At 50.1% G+C, this 15,168-nt stretch overlaps 1 protein-coding gene across 1 annotated transcript; it reads left to right on the top strand.

The window, feature by feature from the left end:
- Positions 1-3,094: 3,094 nt before the first annotated feature.
- On the top strand, positions 3,095-5,559 carry RHOB (ras homolog family member B). Its single transcript, XM_041757196.1, has one exon. The coding sequence runs from the start codon at positions 3,496-3,498 to the stop codon at positions 4,084-4,086; it is 591 nt and encodes a 196-aa protein (XP_041613130.1). The 5' UTR covers positions 3,095-3,495; the 3' UTR covers positions 4,087-5,559.
- The last annotated feature ends 9,609 nt before the right edge of the window (positions 5,560-15,168 follow it).

Raw genomic sequence — 15,168 nt, 5'->3', positions numbered from 1 at the left:
CTGTGTGGAGCCTACTTGGAAAAAAAAAAAAGAAGAAGTTGCTATTTAGGAAGGAACTAATTTCTTAAGTGTATATGAAAATAGTTGTAGGTGTGTATAAATAGATATGTGATTATATACATATATAAAAATATATATGTGAAGAATTTCTAAAGAATCTGTTTGTAAATATCTAGAGTTTGACATCCCATGAAAAAAAATCTTAAAATAAAAATAGTCATAAAATTCATGCTTTTTAACTAGATAAAATTTTTTATAATCATAGATTCATTATCTATCTATCTATCTATCTATCTATATTTTTTTAAAGCGGGGAAGGGGGGGAAACCTATTAAGATTGCCACAAGGTGGCACTAAAATCTAATGAACATTCCAGTCTCTGATCTTGTCTGAGAGCAGTTGAGGGGTGATTTACAGGATCTGTAGGAAACACTGGACAAAAACAAAACAAAACCCCAAATAAATTGAACTGAAGATTGGGGATAGCATAACATCTCCCTTTTGTCTGGGAGGTAATTTCTCTCTCTCACTGGTGCAGGTATCTGTCATACAGTGAGTCTGTTTGTTAATAAAGGTAATTTTTAACAATTCTCCTCATGGACCAATCCTTGCCCTGGCCTTTCAGTAGGCGTGTCCTGTGCGGGGAGGGGGGAGGCAGGGAGGAGCCTGCCTGGCACATCACCTAGTTTGGAAAAGTTTATCCTGTGAGTGGTGCAGTCTTCGGAGTAGTCCGTTGCCAAAGAGCCTGTCAACGTATCCCGGACATAAAAATGAACACCATGAAGAGAACTTGCTGCAGAACACGGATTTTTCTATTTGTTTACTTTGGCATATTTACCAACTGAGTATTTTTAGAAATTATTGCCATACTCAAGTTCAGGCTTGGAACACTCATATATTATGTCTGAGAATCAGGAAATGAGTGAATCGAATCCCTCTTCCTGATTCTTTGTATTTTGGTTTTTCAAAAAAGACATGGTACAAAGTTTTGTTTGATAGTTTAATATTTGAAGCTTAAGGACACCACCAAGATTCCCAGGCTATATTAAGATAAAGGAAAGCTCAGTTAACAATACACCTATAAAAGGTTTTGACTAAAAGAAGAAAAATTTAGATAAGATTTTTTTAATAGGCTAAAAAAAAAAAAAAAAAAAAGTTTCCAGACAGGAACCCTAAACCAATGATCAAAAATCCCTTCTTTTCTTCCATGGAAACCCATTGTCGAAAAATCATTTACTTGTTGATAATTTAGTTCCTTAGATTAGAAAAAGAAAAACAGTGGAGCTTATATCCAGTGTGAGGGAAGCCCTTTTGGGCATTTCAATTTGTTCCCCACAGGACAGGCTGTAGGGATTAGGGCACTACTGTCTTACTTTAATTTGATATATCTTTGGTGTTCACGTAGAGACCCAGAACTCAACATGTAAATCACATGGGAAAACACCACAGCTTAGTTACAGCTGGCTCCATGGGCTTGGTTGGATGGTTATTAACAGAGAGCCTGGAACCTGAGGTAGGAGATGCCAGAAAGTTCTGAGTTCCTGAGCATTTAAGTGAAATTCTTCTCCACAGTCATTTACTGGATTCTTTCATAGGGGCAGCCATGTGCTAGGTCTTCAGGATGCTGAGGTTAAGACAAAATCTTGGCTCTCTACCAGCTTCCAGTCTTAGAGACAGAGGCAGAAATACGAAGCCTTAATTTCAACATGATGTGTGGGGCTCTCCTTTGCTAAAAAACCAATAAAACATCCCACTGTGTCTTGATGGACATGGCCCAATCTGTGTAGTTGGTATTTTAGCCCTCCATGATTGGCCTCAACCTGTATTTCAATTCTCTCTCTCTTCCCATCAGGAGCAGTCACATCAACCTAGTCTCTGTTTTTAGAGTTTGTCTTATTGTTTCCCACAGTTCTGTTTTTTTTCAAGCTCTTCCTTCTTGGCACCAAGCCCTCTCCCTGTCCCCCTGCCTCCTTCTGCTGTCCTGTGAAATCCTTCGCCTTAGGTCCTTCTATACTAGACTCTGGGCTAGATGAGTCAAGCCCAGAAGAAGAACTAGCAGAAGAACTAGCACCCCACCGGACACTGATTTGCTGTCCTCGCCTGCAAGTTCCCTGTCTGCCCCTCTCTCCCCGGCCTCAGGCCTCATCCTCTTCTTGCCCAGTGGGCTGGGAGGCCGTTGATTGTATTGTGCTATTTACTTCAGCACAGTTCTCAGCCTGACTACCAGGATCCGAATTCATCATGCAAACCAGAAGCTGCCTTTCTCGGCCTGGTAACTTCCTCCAAGTGGACATCAAGTCCTGCAAGCAGCCCCCACCTCCCTTTTTCATGGTCCCCCCCTTCCCAGATCTTCACCTGGAGATGGGGGGCGGGGGGTGGAGGAGGAAGGGGGACTGATAGGACTTGGGAAGAGCTGGAGGCCAGGCCCAGGCCCACTCTGGCCTCGGGGGTCCAAACCTGGAAGGGTACCGGCTGCAGTGGGGGGGCGGGGGGGAGTGGGGGGTAGGAGTTGGGAGCGGTGGCCTAGACGAGGGAAGGGGCCGCTTCTGAAAGCAGAGAACAAAACCTTCCTTGGAAACAAACGTGTAGTGTGTATGCGTGTGTGCGTGTGTTTATTTAAAAACAAACCCGCTTAAAGGAGCCGCTCCCTCCCCCACGGGTCCGGCCGCCGCTGGGAGTTTGCACGGAAGCGGGACAATTCCGAGTGGGAGGGAGTCGCCAACGCCCCCCAGAGTGCTGCCTGTCTCGGAGCCGCTCGCCCAGGCCCCGCGGGCTCCAGCCCCCCCCGCCCCCCCAGCTCGCGGCCCCGGCCCCGCGCGCAGAGAACGCGGCCGAAAGGGGCGAACGCGGCCGCCGCGGCCACAGCCCCGCAGCGCCCGCGGAGGCGCAGACTCCCCAGTCGCCGCCTCTCCCAGCCCCGCGGCCTGGGCCGTCAATCAAGCTCGGAGGCCCCGCCCCTGGGCTGCAGCGGGCGGCCAATCAGCGCCGAGCTCCGCAGCGATGAGCTCAGCCGGCTCGCTTCCCATTGGCCGGCTATATTAAGAAAGTGGCCGAACTCTTTAAATAGCGGGCGCTAGGGCCGCAGCCCGCATCTGCCACCGCAGTCCGGCTGCAGGCGAGGCTCTCGGGCGCCGGGGCCGAGACCCAGAGGAGGCCGGGAGGGACTCGGCCGGCTCCGCCGCTCCGCCGCCGCCGCCGCCGCCGCCGGCGCACAAAGGCGCGGACCCGGGGCCCGGGCCCGGGGCGGGGAGAGCGGCCACCGCCCGGCGGGCGCGGAGACGCACGGCGCGCCCTATGCCCGCGCGCCCCCGCCGCGGCAGCCCGAGCGCAGCGAGAGGTCGCGCCGCCGCGGGGCCCGGGTGCAGCCGCCGACGCTCGCCCGCAGCGCGCGGCCCGAGGTGAGCGGCGAGCGCGGAGCGGAGAGCGCGGAGCGGCGAGCGGCACGGCGGCGAGGCGTTGGCGGGCGCCCTCCTGCTGCCCGGGCCCGGCGCGCTCATGGCGGCCATCCGCAAGAAGCTGGTGGTGGTGGGCGACGGCGCGTGCGGCAAGACGTGCCTGCTGATCGTGTTCAGTAAGGACGAGTTCCCCGAGGTGTACGTGCCCACCGTGTTCGAGAACTATGTGGCCGACATCGAGGTGGACGGCAAGCAGGTGGAGCTGGCGCTCTGGGACACGGCGGGCCAGGAGGACTACGACCGCCTGCGGCCGCTCTCCTACCCGGACACCGACGTGATCCTCATGTGCTTCTCCGTGGACAGCCCCGACTCGCTGGAGAACATCCCCGAGAAGTGGGTGCCCGAGGTGAAGCACTTCTGCCCCAACGTGCCCATCATCCTGGTGGCCAACAAGAAAGACCTGCGCAGCGACGAGCACGTCCGCACGGAGCTGGCGCGCATGAAGCAGGAGCCGGTGCGCACGGATGACGGCCGCGCCATGGCCGTGCGCATCCAAGCCTACGACTACCTCGAGTGCTCGGCCAAGACCAAGGAGGGCGTGCGCGAGGTCTTCGAGACGGCCACGCGCGCCGCGCTGCAGAAGCGCTACGGCTCCCAGAACGGCTGCATCAACTGCTGCAAGGTGCTATGAGGGCCGCGCCCGCCCCGCCTGCCCCTGCCCCTGCCGGCGCGGCGCCCCCTCTCGGGCCCGACCCCCCGCCCCCGCCGCCCGCCCTCCAGCCTGGCCCGAACGAGGGGACCCCACCGGACTGCCCGACGGCGGCTCGGGCCCCGGCCCCGGCCCCGGCCCCGGGCGCCCCCTCTCCAGCGGCTCTGCGCGCCCGGCCGTGCTGCACAGGCCCGGGCGCCTGCTGAGTGCCAAGGGCCCCCGAGCGCCCCTTCCTGCAGAGCCGAGCCTCTCGGAGCCTCTCGGAGCGTGCGGCCGTGTGTGTGTCCGATCTCCCCGCCCCACGCCCACGCGCCCCCGCCTCTGGCCCCCGGAGACGAGCTTGGCGCCCGGGTGCAGCCGCGCCCCAGCAGATGCTCGCCCAGGAGCGGCGAGCGGCCGCTGTCCCTTGTGTGTAACATAGACCGCGGGAACTGCGGGGGGCGGGGGGCTGGGGACGGGGTGTTCTATATATAGATATAATTTTATTTTCGAAGGTAGGATGGTGTTATTTAATGGTGGTGGTGGGTGGAGTGACAGGGCGCTACAACAGCTCCGGCCCACCCCGGGGCGGGCGCCCATCCAGGCGTGAACAGGACTTGGCCACCTTTCCAACCCCTGGGAACACCTTTGCGACTGCCGTGGGGCTGCGAGGACACAGCTGCCAGACTCCGGTCTCCTGCGGGCCAGCCCCGGGCGCACCCCTCGCCAGCCCTGGGCCGGAGGAGGGAGAGAGTGCTTTGGGTCTTTTTTTTTTGCCATAAGCGAACTTTGTGCCTGTCCTACAAGTGGAAATTGTTCAGTCCAAGAAACTGATGTTATTTGATTTATTTAAAAGCTAAAACTAGTTCGGGTTTTTTTTTTGTTTTGTTTTGTTTTTTGTTTTGGAAAGAATTCTTTGCACAATTGTTTTATTGTTTGACACTTAATGCACTTGTCATTTGCATAAGAAAGTAGCATTCTGACCACCCCTGTACGCTGTAACCTCATCTACTTCTGATGTTTGTTTTTTTTTTTAAAGATGATGATGACTTTTAAAAAACAAAGAGAAAAAAAGAAACCACTAATTTTTGTTTTCTTGAAAAAGTGGCAACACTGTTTTGCGATTTTAGTTGTGCAGGTATGCGCACTATTTTGATAAAGGGCAGTAACAAGTATTGGGACCTATTTAACTCCCCCTTCCTTTTTTTTTTTTTTCTTCACAAGGCAGTCTCAAAAGCTATGTGAAATTTTCTCTGCATCTCTGTACAGAGAATGAACCTGCCCCTAGCCTCTCCTTTCTTACCCTCCTTTCCCCACCCAGTGGTACTTCTACTAAATTGTTGTCTTGTTTTTTTATTTTTTAAATAAACTGACAAATGACAAAGTGGTGAGCTTATGATGTTTACATAAAAGTTCTATAAGCTGTGTATACAGTTTTTTATGTAAAATATTAAAAGACTATGATGATGACATTTATAAAATGGCTTCTGTGATTTTAATAGTGTAAGAATTTATCCTCTTGAATTTGGGGCAGGGGGTGACTGTTGCTAGACAAGATACTCTCTGGCCACCACTCCCATTTCCCTGATGGCATTTGTGGTAAATGAGGCCAAAATCCCTTTGGGGGATGAGTGAGGGTTGGGTGGCCAGGGGAGACTAGTTACTCCCGTCCCCATCCCAGGGGTACCCAGCCACCCAGTGCCCAAGCCTTTGACTTAATGTGCACTGTCTGTGTGTCTTTAAAACACCGCGTCTAACTCTGTGGGGCCTTTGCCTCCTACTTCTTGAAACTTGAAAATTTTTAAATTTTGCACTTTAAATTTAATTCACATTTTTTTCTTAATCACAGGTGTGGGGCCGAGCTCTCTGTCTAGGAGGCTGGTTATGGGGTTCCCTTCACATCATCAAAGGGTTCCACAGCACCTCATATAAGATTATAGGGACTGGAGCTTTGGGGACTGGAGCTCTGGGGTGGAAGTTGGGGGAGAGCAGCAATCATGACCGGATTCTTCAATCGTTGAACTTTGATCCGTGTGTATGTCTATACAGAACCTAGAATGCTGTACTCTAAGTTCAGAGAATGGCCACATCATGGACGGAACACTGGATGTTTGGGGTGGCTGTTATTTAAGGTTAGGGCAGCCACATTTTGAGATTTGATCAAGATGAGCTCCAATTTCAGACACCTAGCCAGCTGCAGGGGGTCTCAGAACCAGTGGGGCAGGGCAGTTATATTTGGAGGCCACAGGAGAATCCTGCTCTGGGCGTGATGGCTCAAACCTGCCAACTCTCAGCAGCTGCCAGGGAAAGTGGCTCCCCTCCCCATCTACCTAAGAGGTGTGGTTTTGTTTTTGAAATCAGCACTTTCTGGCTTTCTTGCACTTAGCTGCTACTTCTCCCTATCTCCCTCTCCACTCAGGGCAGAGACCCAGAAGTTTTTTTTTGAAGTCATTTGCTGCTGCTGCTGCTGCTGCTTCTTTTCTTCTTTTCTTCTTTTCTTCTTTCTTTTTTTAATTCATGAGAGACACAGAGAAAGGCAGAGACACAGGCTCCCTGCAGGGAGCCTGATGTGGGTGGGGCTCCATCCCAGGACCCTGGGATCATGCCCTGAGCAGATGCTCATCACCGAGCCACCCAAGCGTCCCTGAAGTCATTTGCTTTAAAGCTTGGGGCTTCTATTCCCTGTTTCTCCCCAGACTCCCAAGGGCTTTTGTTGTGTGAGGCAAACCTGGTTGCCGGTGGCCTTTCACCCACTTAAACCTGGCCAGGACAGGGCCTCCTGCGCAGCCAGGCCCATCAGCCAACAGACAGGAATTGTCTGGGCTTCTCCGAAGTGCAGAGTGGGAGATGGTCCCCAGGCTGGCTTCTTCCTGGGCTACAGCTTGCCCCCTTCCTTGGCCCCTCAGCCCCACTCAACCTCCATCCCCAGAGCCTTCTTTTCCTTCTTCATTTTAAAGACAGAACTTCCCATTGAAAAACAAAATGTTGATTTGCAGGTTTTACAGCTAGCAAATCCTCTGTACCAGGGAGTACAGGACTCTGTGAAGAGCTCAGGCTTGGGCTCAATGCCCAGGACTCAGCTTTGTATCCAGCCAAGAGCCTGGAGACCCAGCCCTCTGAAAGGGCCTTTTCTGGGTTTCCTGGCTGCTCAAATCTGCCTGGTACCTATAACCTGGTTTTTATTTTTATTTTTTGAATATTTTGGGGAGACAACCACCCAGATGACGCATGGCAGCCTGAGTTATGCTTGTTTTAAAATGCATGGGATTTAATAATCCTGCCGGAACACACTCTTCTTACTGCATTAGGATCCAACTGGAAAATATATAGACGAATTGCTGTAGGCTGGAAAATCAATTAGGAAAAAGAGGTAAAACATCTGGTGTTACTCTTAGGATATGAAAATTCATTTTGCACATTTAAAATAAATGTGCTGAGTTCATCTAATTGCCTGTTGAGCTGTTTCATAGAGAATAGTAGGGTGTTTCATTGATCCTGGGCATTTCATAGCAAGGGGCACTGGTGCAGGTTTTCGTTTAATCTTAATTCTAAATAAATCTGGATTGTATTTCTAAATTTTTTTTTTTCACACGTGAGTACTTCTTTAATAGTGTGCTTAGAATAGCAGTTTTCAAACTTCAGCATGCACCAGAATGACGTGGAGGAGGGCTGGTGAAAACCCAGATGGCTAGGCCTAGCCCCCAGAGTTTCTGATCCAGTAGATCTAAGGCGGGGTCAAAAAATTTGAATTTCTAGCAAGGTCCTAAGTGATGCTGACACTGCAGGTCTGGAGGGCCACACTTTGAGAACTACTGGCTTGACATAAGGGAGCGTCCTTGTCCACCCGCAGAGGAGGGAAGTCATCTAGTAGGAAAGTAGCTGGAATTCCTCAGATTCGGGGTTCTCTCCCTGCAGTCCAGACTTCCTTACCCCAGAGAGTGCAGCACTTTCCCAGTGATTTCTTTCTAGGACAAACCGAGCACACACACACACACACACACACACACACACACACACACCCCTTATCTTCTTTAAATTCTTGTGCAAAGGGGTTTTCACGCCCTCCTAGAGATTTATTTCTGCCACTCCTGAATTCAAAATGCAATTGCTCTCTATAATTCATTCAACGTTGGCACCTACTTTGTCAGTGTTGCTGAGATGAGAGCGCAAAGGCAAATAGGGTAAGGCCCTGGGCCTGGTGGGCTGGGCAGTTCCAGGGAATGCATTCGCTAGTACCTTGAACACAGTCTGCTCAAATGGCATTAGGCCCAGGATCCAACAGAAGCCTGGGAAGTTAGGGAGGACTTCATGGAGGAGGGAGCATTGGATCTGAGTCTTAAAGCAGGACCCAGCAATGTGTACCAGGTAGGAGATGCAGCTTCTTTGTATTACTAAGGGGCCTGGCCTCTGGGGGATAAAGCTCTTTTGGGTGAGAACTACCTTTTACTTTTAGGCCCTCTGGCGTATATTTCTTCAGCGAAGAAAAATGATGTGACCCAGCCAAGTCACACAGAGCCGCTCCCCTGCCCTCGCTGTCCACACACTGGCCAGGAGAGAAGTTTGGTGATGATCGTTTCATTGTTTTCCCTGTGCCTTCCAGGGATGTGGGGCTGAAACAAGGGCGAGCTTTGTGGTAACTGCTCCCGGGAAACATGCAGCCTGGGTTCCAGCCACAAAAGGACCTTGTATTCCAGCCTGTAGGGGGACAGTTCCTCCCCACTTTCCTTGGTCCATTTTCTTGCCTGAGGGAGCACCTGGGCACTCAGGCTGCCCCGCCACCAACTCTCAGAATCCCCTTTCCTGGCCTGAGAGGTAAGCATCTAGAGCACCCAGTTCATTCCTTCCTGCCTATTCTTTTACTTATAAATATTTCCTGTTGAGGGGATCCCTGGGTGCCTCAGCGGTTTAGCGCCTGCCTTTGGCCTGGGTACGATCCTGGAGTCCCCGGATCGAGTCCTGCGTCAGGCTTCCGGCATGGAGCCTGCTTCTCCCTCTGCCTGTGTCTCTGCCTCTCTCTCTCTCTCTCTCTCTCTCATAAATAAATAAATCTTAAAAAAAATAAATATTTCCTGTTGATGAAAAGTCTCTCTCTGTGCTTCGCATTATGCCAGGAGCTTAGGACTCGATAGACAAATAGGCAGGCATCCTCCATCCCCTTCTAGAGCGTTCTGTCTAGCAAGAGGTCTAAACAAGCAATAATAATGATGATGATGAGAGCTAATATTTCTTAGCTCTGCATCAGGTCCTATTCCAAGCCCTTAATTTGTATCGGTTCATGTAATCTCTGTATTAGTTATCTGTTGTTGCATCACGGATTATCTCAAAACTTAGTGGCTCAGAACATTTACTACTCACGGTTTTTATGAGTCAGGAATCCTGACACGGCTTACTTAGCTGGGTGCTCTGGCTCAGGGTTCCTCCTAAAACTGTAACCAAGGTATTGACTGGGGCTAGATTTATCTCAAGACTCCCCTGGGGAAGCATCTGCTCTCCAGCACGCTCACTTGGTTGCTGGCAGGATTCAGTTTCTCACTGACTGAGGCCACATTCAGCTCCTTGCCATGTAGGCCTCTCCGTAGGGCAATCACAACATGGAGGTTCGCTCTATCAGAGCAAGTGAGAGAGAAGAGCCAGAGGAAGGGAGAGTAGGGGCAAGACAGGCATCCAAATCTTCTATAATCTAATCTTGGAAGTGACATCCCATTACTTTTGCTGTATTCTATTTATTAGAAGCAAGTAACTGGATCTAAAGCACAATCGGTGGGAAGACATCACCCAAGGGCATGCACACCAGAAGGTGGGATCCTTGGGAGCCTTTTTAGAAGCAGTGTACCACAATCTCTATGACAGTGCTCAGGTAGGTACTGTTTTCCTCACTTCCTGGTGGGATAACTGAGCCATAAGAGGTTAGACAACTTGCTCATGGTCATAGAACTCATACATATTTGAATCCAGGCTGTCTGGGTCCAGGACGACAACCTCACATATATGGTGGAATAACGATTGGAGAAAAATCGCCCTGACTGCCGTGTGGAGGATGGATTAGAGCAGGGAAAGCCAGAGGCAAGTAGGTCAATGAGGAAGACTTTTTCCTGTTTCAGGTAGAGATGAGAAGGCCTGAACCAAGGCACCAACAGGAGGAGAGGGTAGATCGGAAAAGCATCCAGGAGGTAGAAGGTATGGGAATAGGAGTGGGAGGCGCTATGCTGACCACCAGCGTTCTGGCTTGGGTGCCATTGAGGATGCTGATGCTATTAGTTAAGGCAAAAATAAACAGAGAATGGGCAGATTTGGAGGCAGGGCACCAGAAGGCTGTGTTGAGTATGGTTTTATATGCACAGAGTATGGGGTACCTTTGGATGAACACTATCCTTCTCATTCTCACCTTCCTTCTCAGACCACAATCCATGTACTTTCTGTACAGTTAGACTAGTGTGTGCTGTTCAGGTCATGAGGAAAGGCTGCCATCGATATGGATGAGAAAAGTCTCCCCTGAAGGGAAGAGACATTCATCAGATCAAACTTCTGTGGAGGGAAGATAGGTTTCAGAAAGTGGAATTTAGGCAATGAGGAGAGGGAGCTCCTTTGTCTCCCTGAGGAGTTGCTTTAGGTAATTTTAAGGTCTTGCTGGGTGATGATGGGATGTGGGGAGGGGAGGAGGCTTCTGCTCTAAGCGGGTGGCCAGGATAGACAGAGATCCTATGGGCCATCCAGGTCAGTAGGCTTCAGGAGAAACCTTAGCCAACAGCCAACTGTAACTTACAACTGGTAGATTATAAAGTTCCTTCTGTTCTTTTATCTTTTTTTTTTTTTTTGAAGATTTTACTTATTTATTCATGAGAGAGAGAGAGAGAGAGAAAGGAAGAGAGAAGCAGAGACACAGGCAGAGGGAGAAGCAGGCACCATGCAAGGAGCCTGATGTGGGACTTCATCCCAGATCCTGGGATCACGCCCTGAGCCAAAGGCAAACGCTCAACCACTGAGCCACCCAGGCGTCCCTGTTCTTTTATTGTTTTAAAAGGATTTTATTTACTTATTTATTTGAGAGGGAGAGAGAGTGTGCGTGAGTGGGGGGAGGGGCAGAGGGAAAGGGAGAAAGAGTATCTGAAGAAGACTCGACACTGATTGATGAGCCTGACATGGGGCTTGATTTCATGATCCTGAGATCATGGCCTGAGCTAAAACCAAGAGTTAGGGGCTCAACCACTAGTGCCTCAAATTCCCTTCTATTCTTTTAGAACCTTCAACAAAGTCTCGCCAAATGTTCTAGCCTGGCTTTAGCTCTGCTGTGAAGAAGGTCATTCATGTCTGGGCAGGTGGGAAAGAGAAGCAGCACGTCTAGGGGCTCCCATCATGGTGGTTTCATCTGGAATCAGAACAGGTCTCCTCAGGATAAAAGAATTGTGGGATAAGATTTGTGGTCGTGATGGTCAACTGTCCTTCTCTACATGGAGAGTGGTTTCCTCACGGCCAGCCACAAGTCAGGATGCCGAGGTGGCACTGTCTGGCACATAGTTGAATGGGTTTATGGGTCAGCTGAGCAAAGAGAGAGCCACCAGAGCACAAGTGGCAGCAGAAGTCTTGGAGAAGGGATAAGATGCCATGGGAAGAGTATGTAGAGGAAGATTCTGTAAACTAGATCAGAATCTCCATAGTGAGACTAGAGCCCATGTCTGCTGTGTCCCTGCTGTGTCCCTAACGCCCAGTATGATGCTGAGCACATATTGGTACCCCAATAAGCAGCAGAATGAAGGAAGAAAGGAAGGAAGGAAATGACAGAAATTTAGGGATTACCAACTCTTTTTTTTAAGATTGATTGATTGATTTTAGAGGCAGGGCAGAGAATCTCAAGCAGGCTTCCCTCTGAGCACAGAGCCCAGAGTGGAGCTCCATCCCATGGCCATGAGATCATGATTTGAGCCGAAATCAAGAGTTGAATGCTCAACTGACTGAACCACCTCAGTGTGTGCTAGTCAGGCCTTGCTCCCTAGGGAGCACCAACTTTTAAGAGAGCCAAGGAAGTGACAGAGATTGGAAACAGCTGCTGCGGGGATCTAGGGGAAGGATTGTTAAAGAGTGGCTGGGGCGCATGGAGGTTCCAGCGGTCCTCAGGTGCCAGGAAAAGAAGGAAGCAGGGAAATTGCTGTTTTGACATGAATTCATGTGACACAGCAGTGATGAGTGACCTACTATTTTTTTCACAGGGGCTGAGTCCAGGGAGGTTAAGAAAGTGCTCCCATAAGGCAGGGCTTTGGGTGCTGACAATACCAATTGAGAGAAGGCCTTCTCTGGATCCCACAGGGTGCTTGGCCCAACGAGCTCCTGGGGAAGTACTCCCAGGGATCCTGGGATGAGCTGGCAGTAGCTGGAGCACATTTCCAAGGCTGTGGGCCACCCTCTCCAGGACCGCCTGGGTGGCTGGATGTGCTCAACCACAGTCACTGTAGGCTGAGCTTGGAGTGTTGGAGGAAGCTGGGTCATTTTGGTCTCTGGGTTGGGAGCTTGACATGCCTGGCCCAGGTTTTTCAATTTAGAAATCGTGACCTGAAAGTACCATTCTAAAGGTTATAGAAACCAGGCCTTGGGCTTCTAGAACTCTCTGACTTCTGTCCCCTGGTCGTCATTTAGAGCTATTTTCCTTCTCTCTTGAATGCTGAAAAGGGAAGAAACAAATGTTACCAGAAGCAAGTTTCTCATCACTTTGTTAATGATTGATTTCATTTCATTCCAGGACTTGTTTGACCTTTGGATAAACAATTGGAACCTTCTGGAGGCACCTAAAAGGAATGTAGGAATGCATTTGCTATTTAATGGTAGAAAGATTATAAATGAGACTCTGACAGAATAAAAAGTATTATTTATATGAGTGCTAACAAAAAGTCACTTGTAAAATACACATTCTTCAGCAATGGCCAAATAAGGGAAAGGGTAATATCTGGTCACATAACCGAGCTGACTCTGTCCACGGTAGGGTCCATCTAACCATCCATCCCCCGTCTCTAGGCTGAGCCATCTTGTGGCTACAAACTTCCTCTGAGGAAGTCTAGAATTGTAGGCCACATGGAGATCCAGACTCCAAGCACAAGATAACACCAACATAAATTAGCCAGCCTGGTTTCTCGGAAGGTGCGTTTCGCTGTGCCAAGGGAGAATTGTTCAAAGTTTTTACTTCTTGGGTAATGGTAGGAAGCACAGACTGTATAGTTGGTAGCCTGCCAAGTTGGAAAGAACAAATCAAGATGAACTGCAAGGAAGGCAGAAACAACTCAAAGGGAAAAGGGCTGCTAATCAGACTTAGAAAGCCCTGAGTTTTCTAGCAGGCTGGTGTGGTCCAGCCTCCTCCCAGGACGCGGTGGCCAACTAGCAAGCACCCTCCCAGTTAGCCAGGAAAAGTCAGAAGGCTCAGCACCGTCATAAGCGGGATGCAGAGGAGGCCTCAGAAGTAGCCTCAGCAAGGGCTATGGACCCTCCTGGGCATGTGTCACCTTCTCGTCCTCAGCTGGGTGTTGGAGGAGCTTGGGGCTCATGGAGCTGGCCGAGAACCTCAACAAAGAGGGGACGGGGTGCGGGGAAGTGGTGCAAGGTGTGTCAGAGCACCTGCCCCGCTCTATTGCTCATCTCCCCCCCCCCCCCCCGCCCCAGCAGCAGGACAAGGAGTGTGTTTAGTGGGAAAATCAAGGATTGCAGGCAGAAACTCCAGCTCTGTCTATACCATCTGTGCATTTTTGGGCCAATTACTTTTATTCTCTCCTACCTCAGGTTTTCTATTTGTAGGATGGAAATAATTTTGAAGATTAAATAAGATCAACCCAAGTACTCGGCACAGAGCCCAGCTCATCCTAAGTCCTCAATAAATCTTGGTTACGTTCCCTCTTGTGGGTTCATCTTAGCACTGTAAGCGCCAAGCAGAATTAGAATAAATGTTGCTGCATAAATGGATGTATAATAATAACTCTTTTGTTTGTCAGGGACTCTTTCAACTGTAAGCTCCTCGAGGTATCACATTGTACCCATTTTTGCAACCCCAGCACCTGGTGTAGGATCTGGTACATAGTAGGTGCTTGGAGAGGTTACTAAATAATAGCTTGAGCTCAGAGGGTCGTTGATAAACTGGGGATTCTCAGGATTGCACAGGATGGATTGGCACTCACGAAGGAAGTACCCACCACGTGGGGCCCAGGGGATGTGGTACCAGGAACTGAGATCCCTGAGTGCTGAGGGAGGTCTGGGAAGCAGCAGGCTTTCTTCCTAGGAGCACGGTGTTCACGAGTCCTCAGCAGGGGCTGGATTGGCACTATATCAGTCTGTTGACCCATTGACACAGAGTGGGGAGCAGGGGGGTCCAGGGCACAGAGCCAGGGAGAGCCTGCCCAGCCTCGCCTTGTCGACATGGATGGCCACAGATGGAAAGAGAATTGGTAACTTCTACAGGTGAAGCAAATGCCGGGAAAAATGCTGACAACTCCTATGTGATCCAGAAATGTATGCTGGAAAGGTCCAGCCATTAGCACCGTGAGTACAAGCCCAGGACAGGGCTGCTGTGTTTGTAACCTGAGAAAGTGAGTCCTTGCCTTTTATGAGCTCAGCAAAACCAACAGACCCCACCATGGGAAGGGAAAACAAAGAAATGAGCCTCGATCATCTGACCACAGTGCCTCTGAGAGCAAGAGCCCAGAGCTCTGTTTCTGCAGGAATGTACCAAATGCACTGCAAGTGAGCTGGTAATCGCTTTAAGTCTGGGCAAACTGGTTCTCCTGGCAAGAGGTGGGAGCCGAGCTTAATTAGACTGCAGGATTTGACTGGGGGAGAGGCCTTTGTTTGGGGTTGGCTCCAGTTTTTGTTTTTGTTTTTGTTTTATTTTGTTTTTACTTCCTTGTTAAATAAGAACAAAAATTGCATTGTCTAGGTGGAAGCACAGGGCAGGGGTGTGGTATGGAAATTCTCATTGAGAGGTAAACTCTCCACATTTCAGATTTTTCAGAAAGCTGACCCCAAACTTGAGTTTCTGATGATGCTTGACTTTGATGGGACCTGGGGCAGGATCCTGAGGAGGGTTGGCTGCTGAATGGAGACTTGGCCGGCTTG

The sequence above is a fragment of the Vulpes lagopus genome, chromosome 5 (genome assembly GCF_018345385.1).
Source record: "Vulpes lagopus strain Blue_001 chromosome 5, ASM1834538v1, whole genome shotgun sequence".
Lineage (NCBI taxonomy): Eukaryota > Metazoa > Chordata > Mammalia > Carnivora > Canidae > Vulpes > Vulpes lagopus.
The sequence above is the reverse complement of the archived record's forward strand: the minus strand, read 5'-3'. Positions and strand labels throughout refer to the sequence as shown.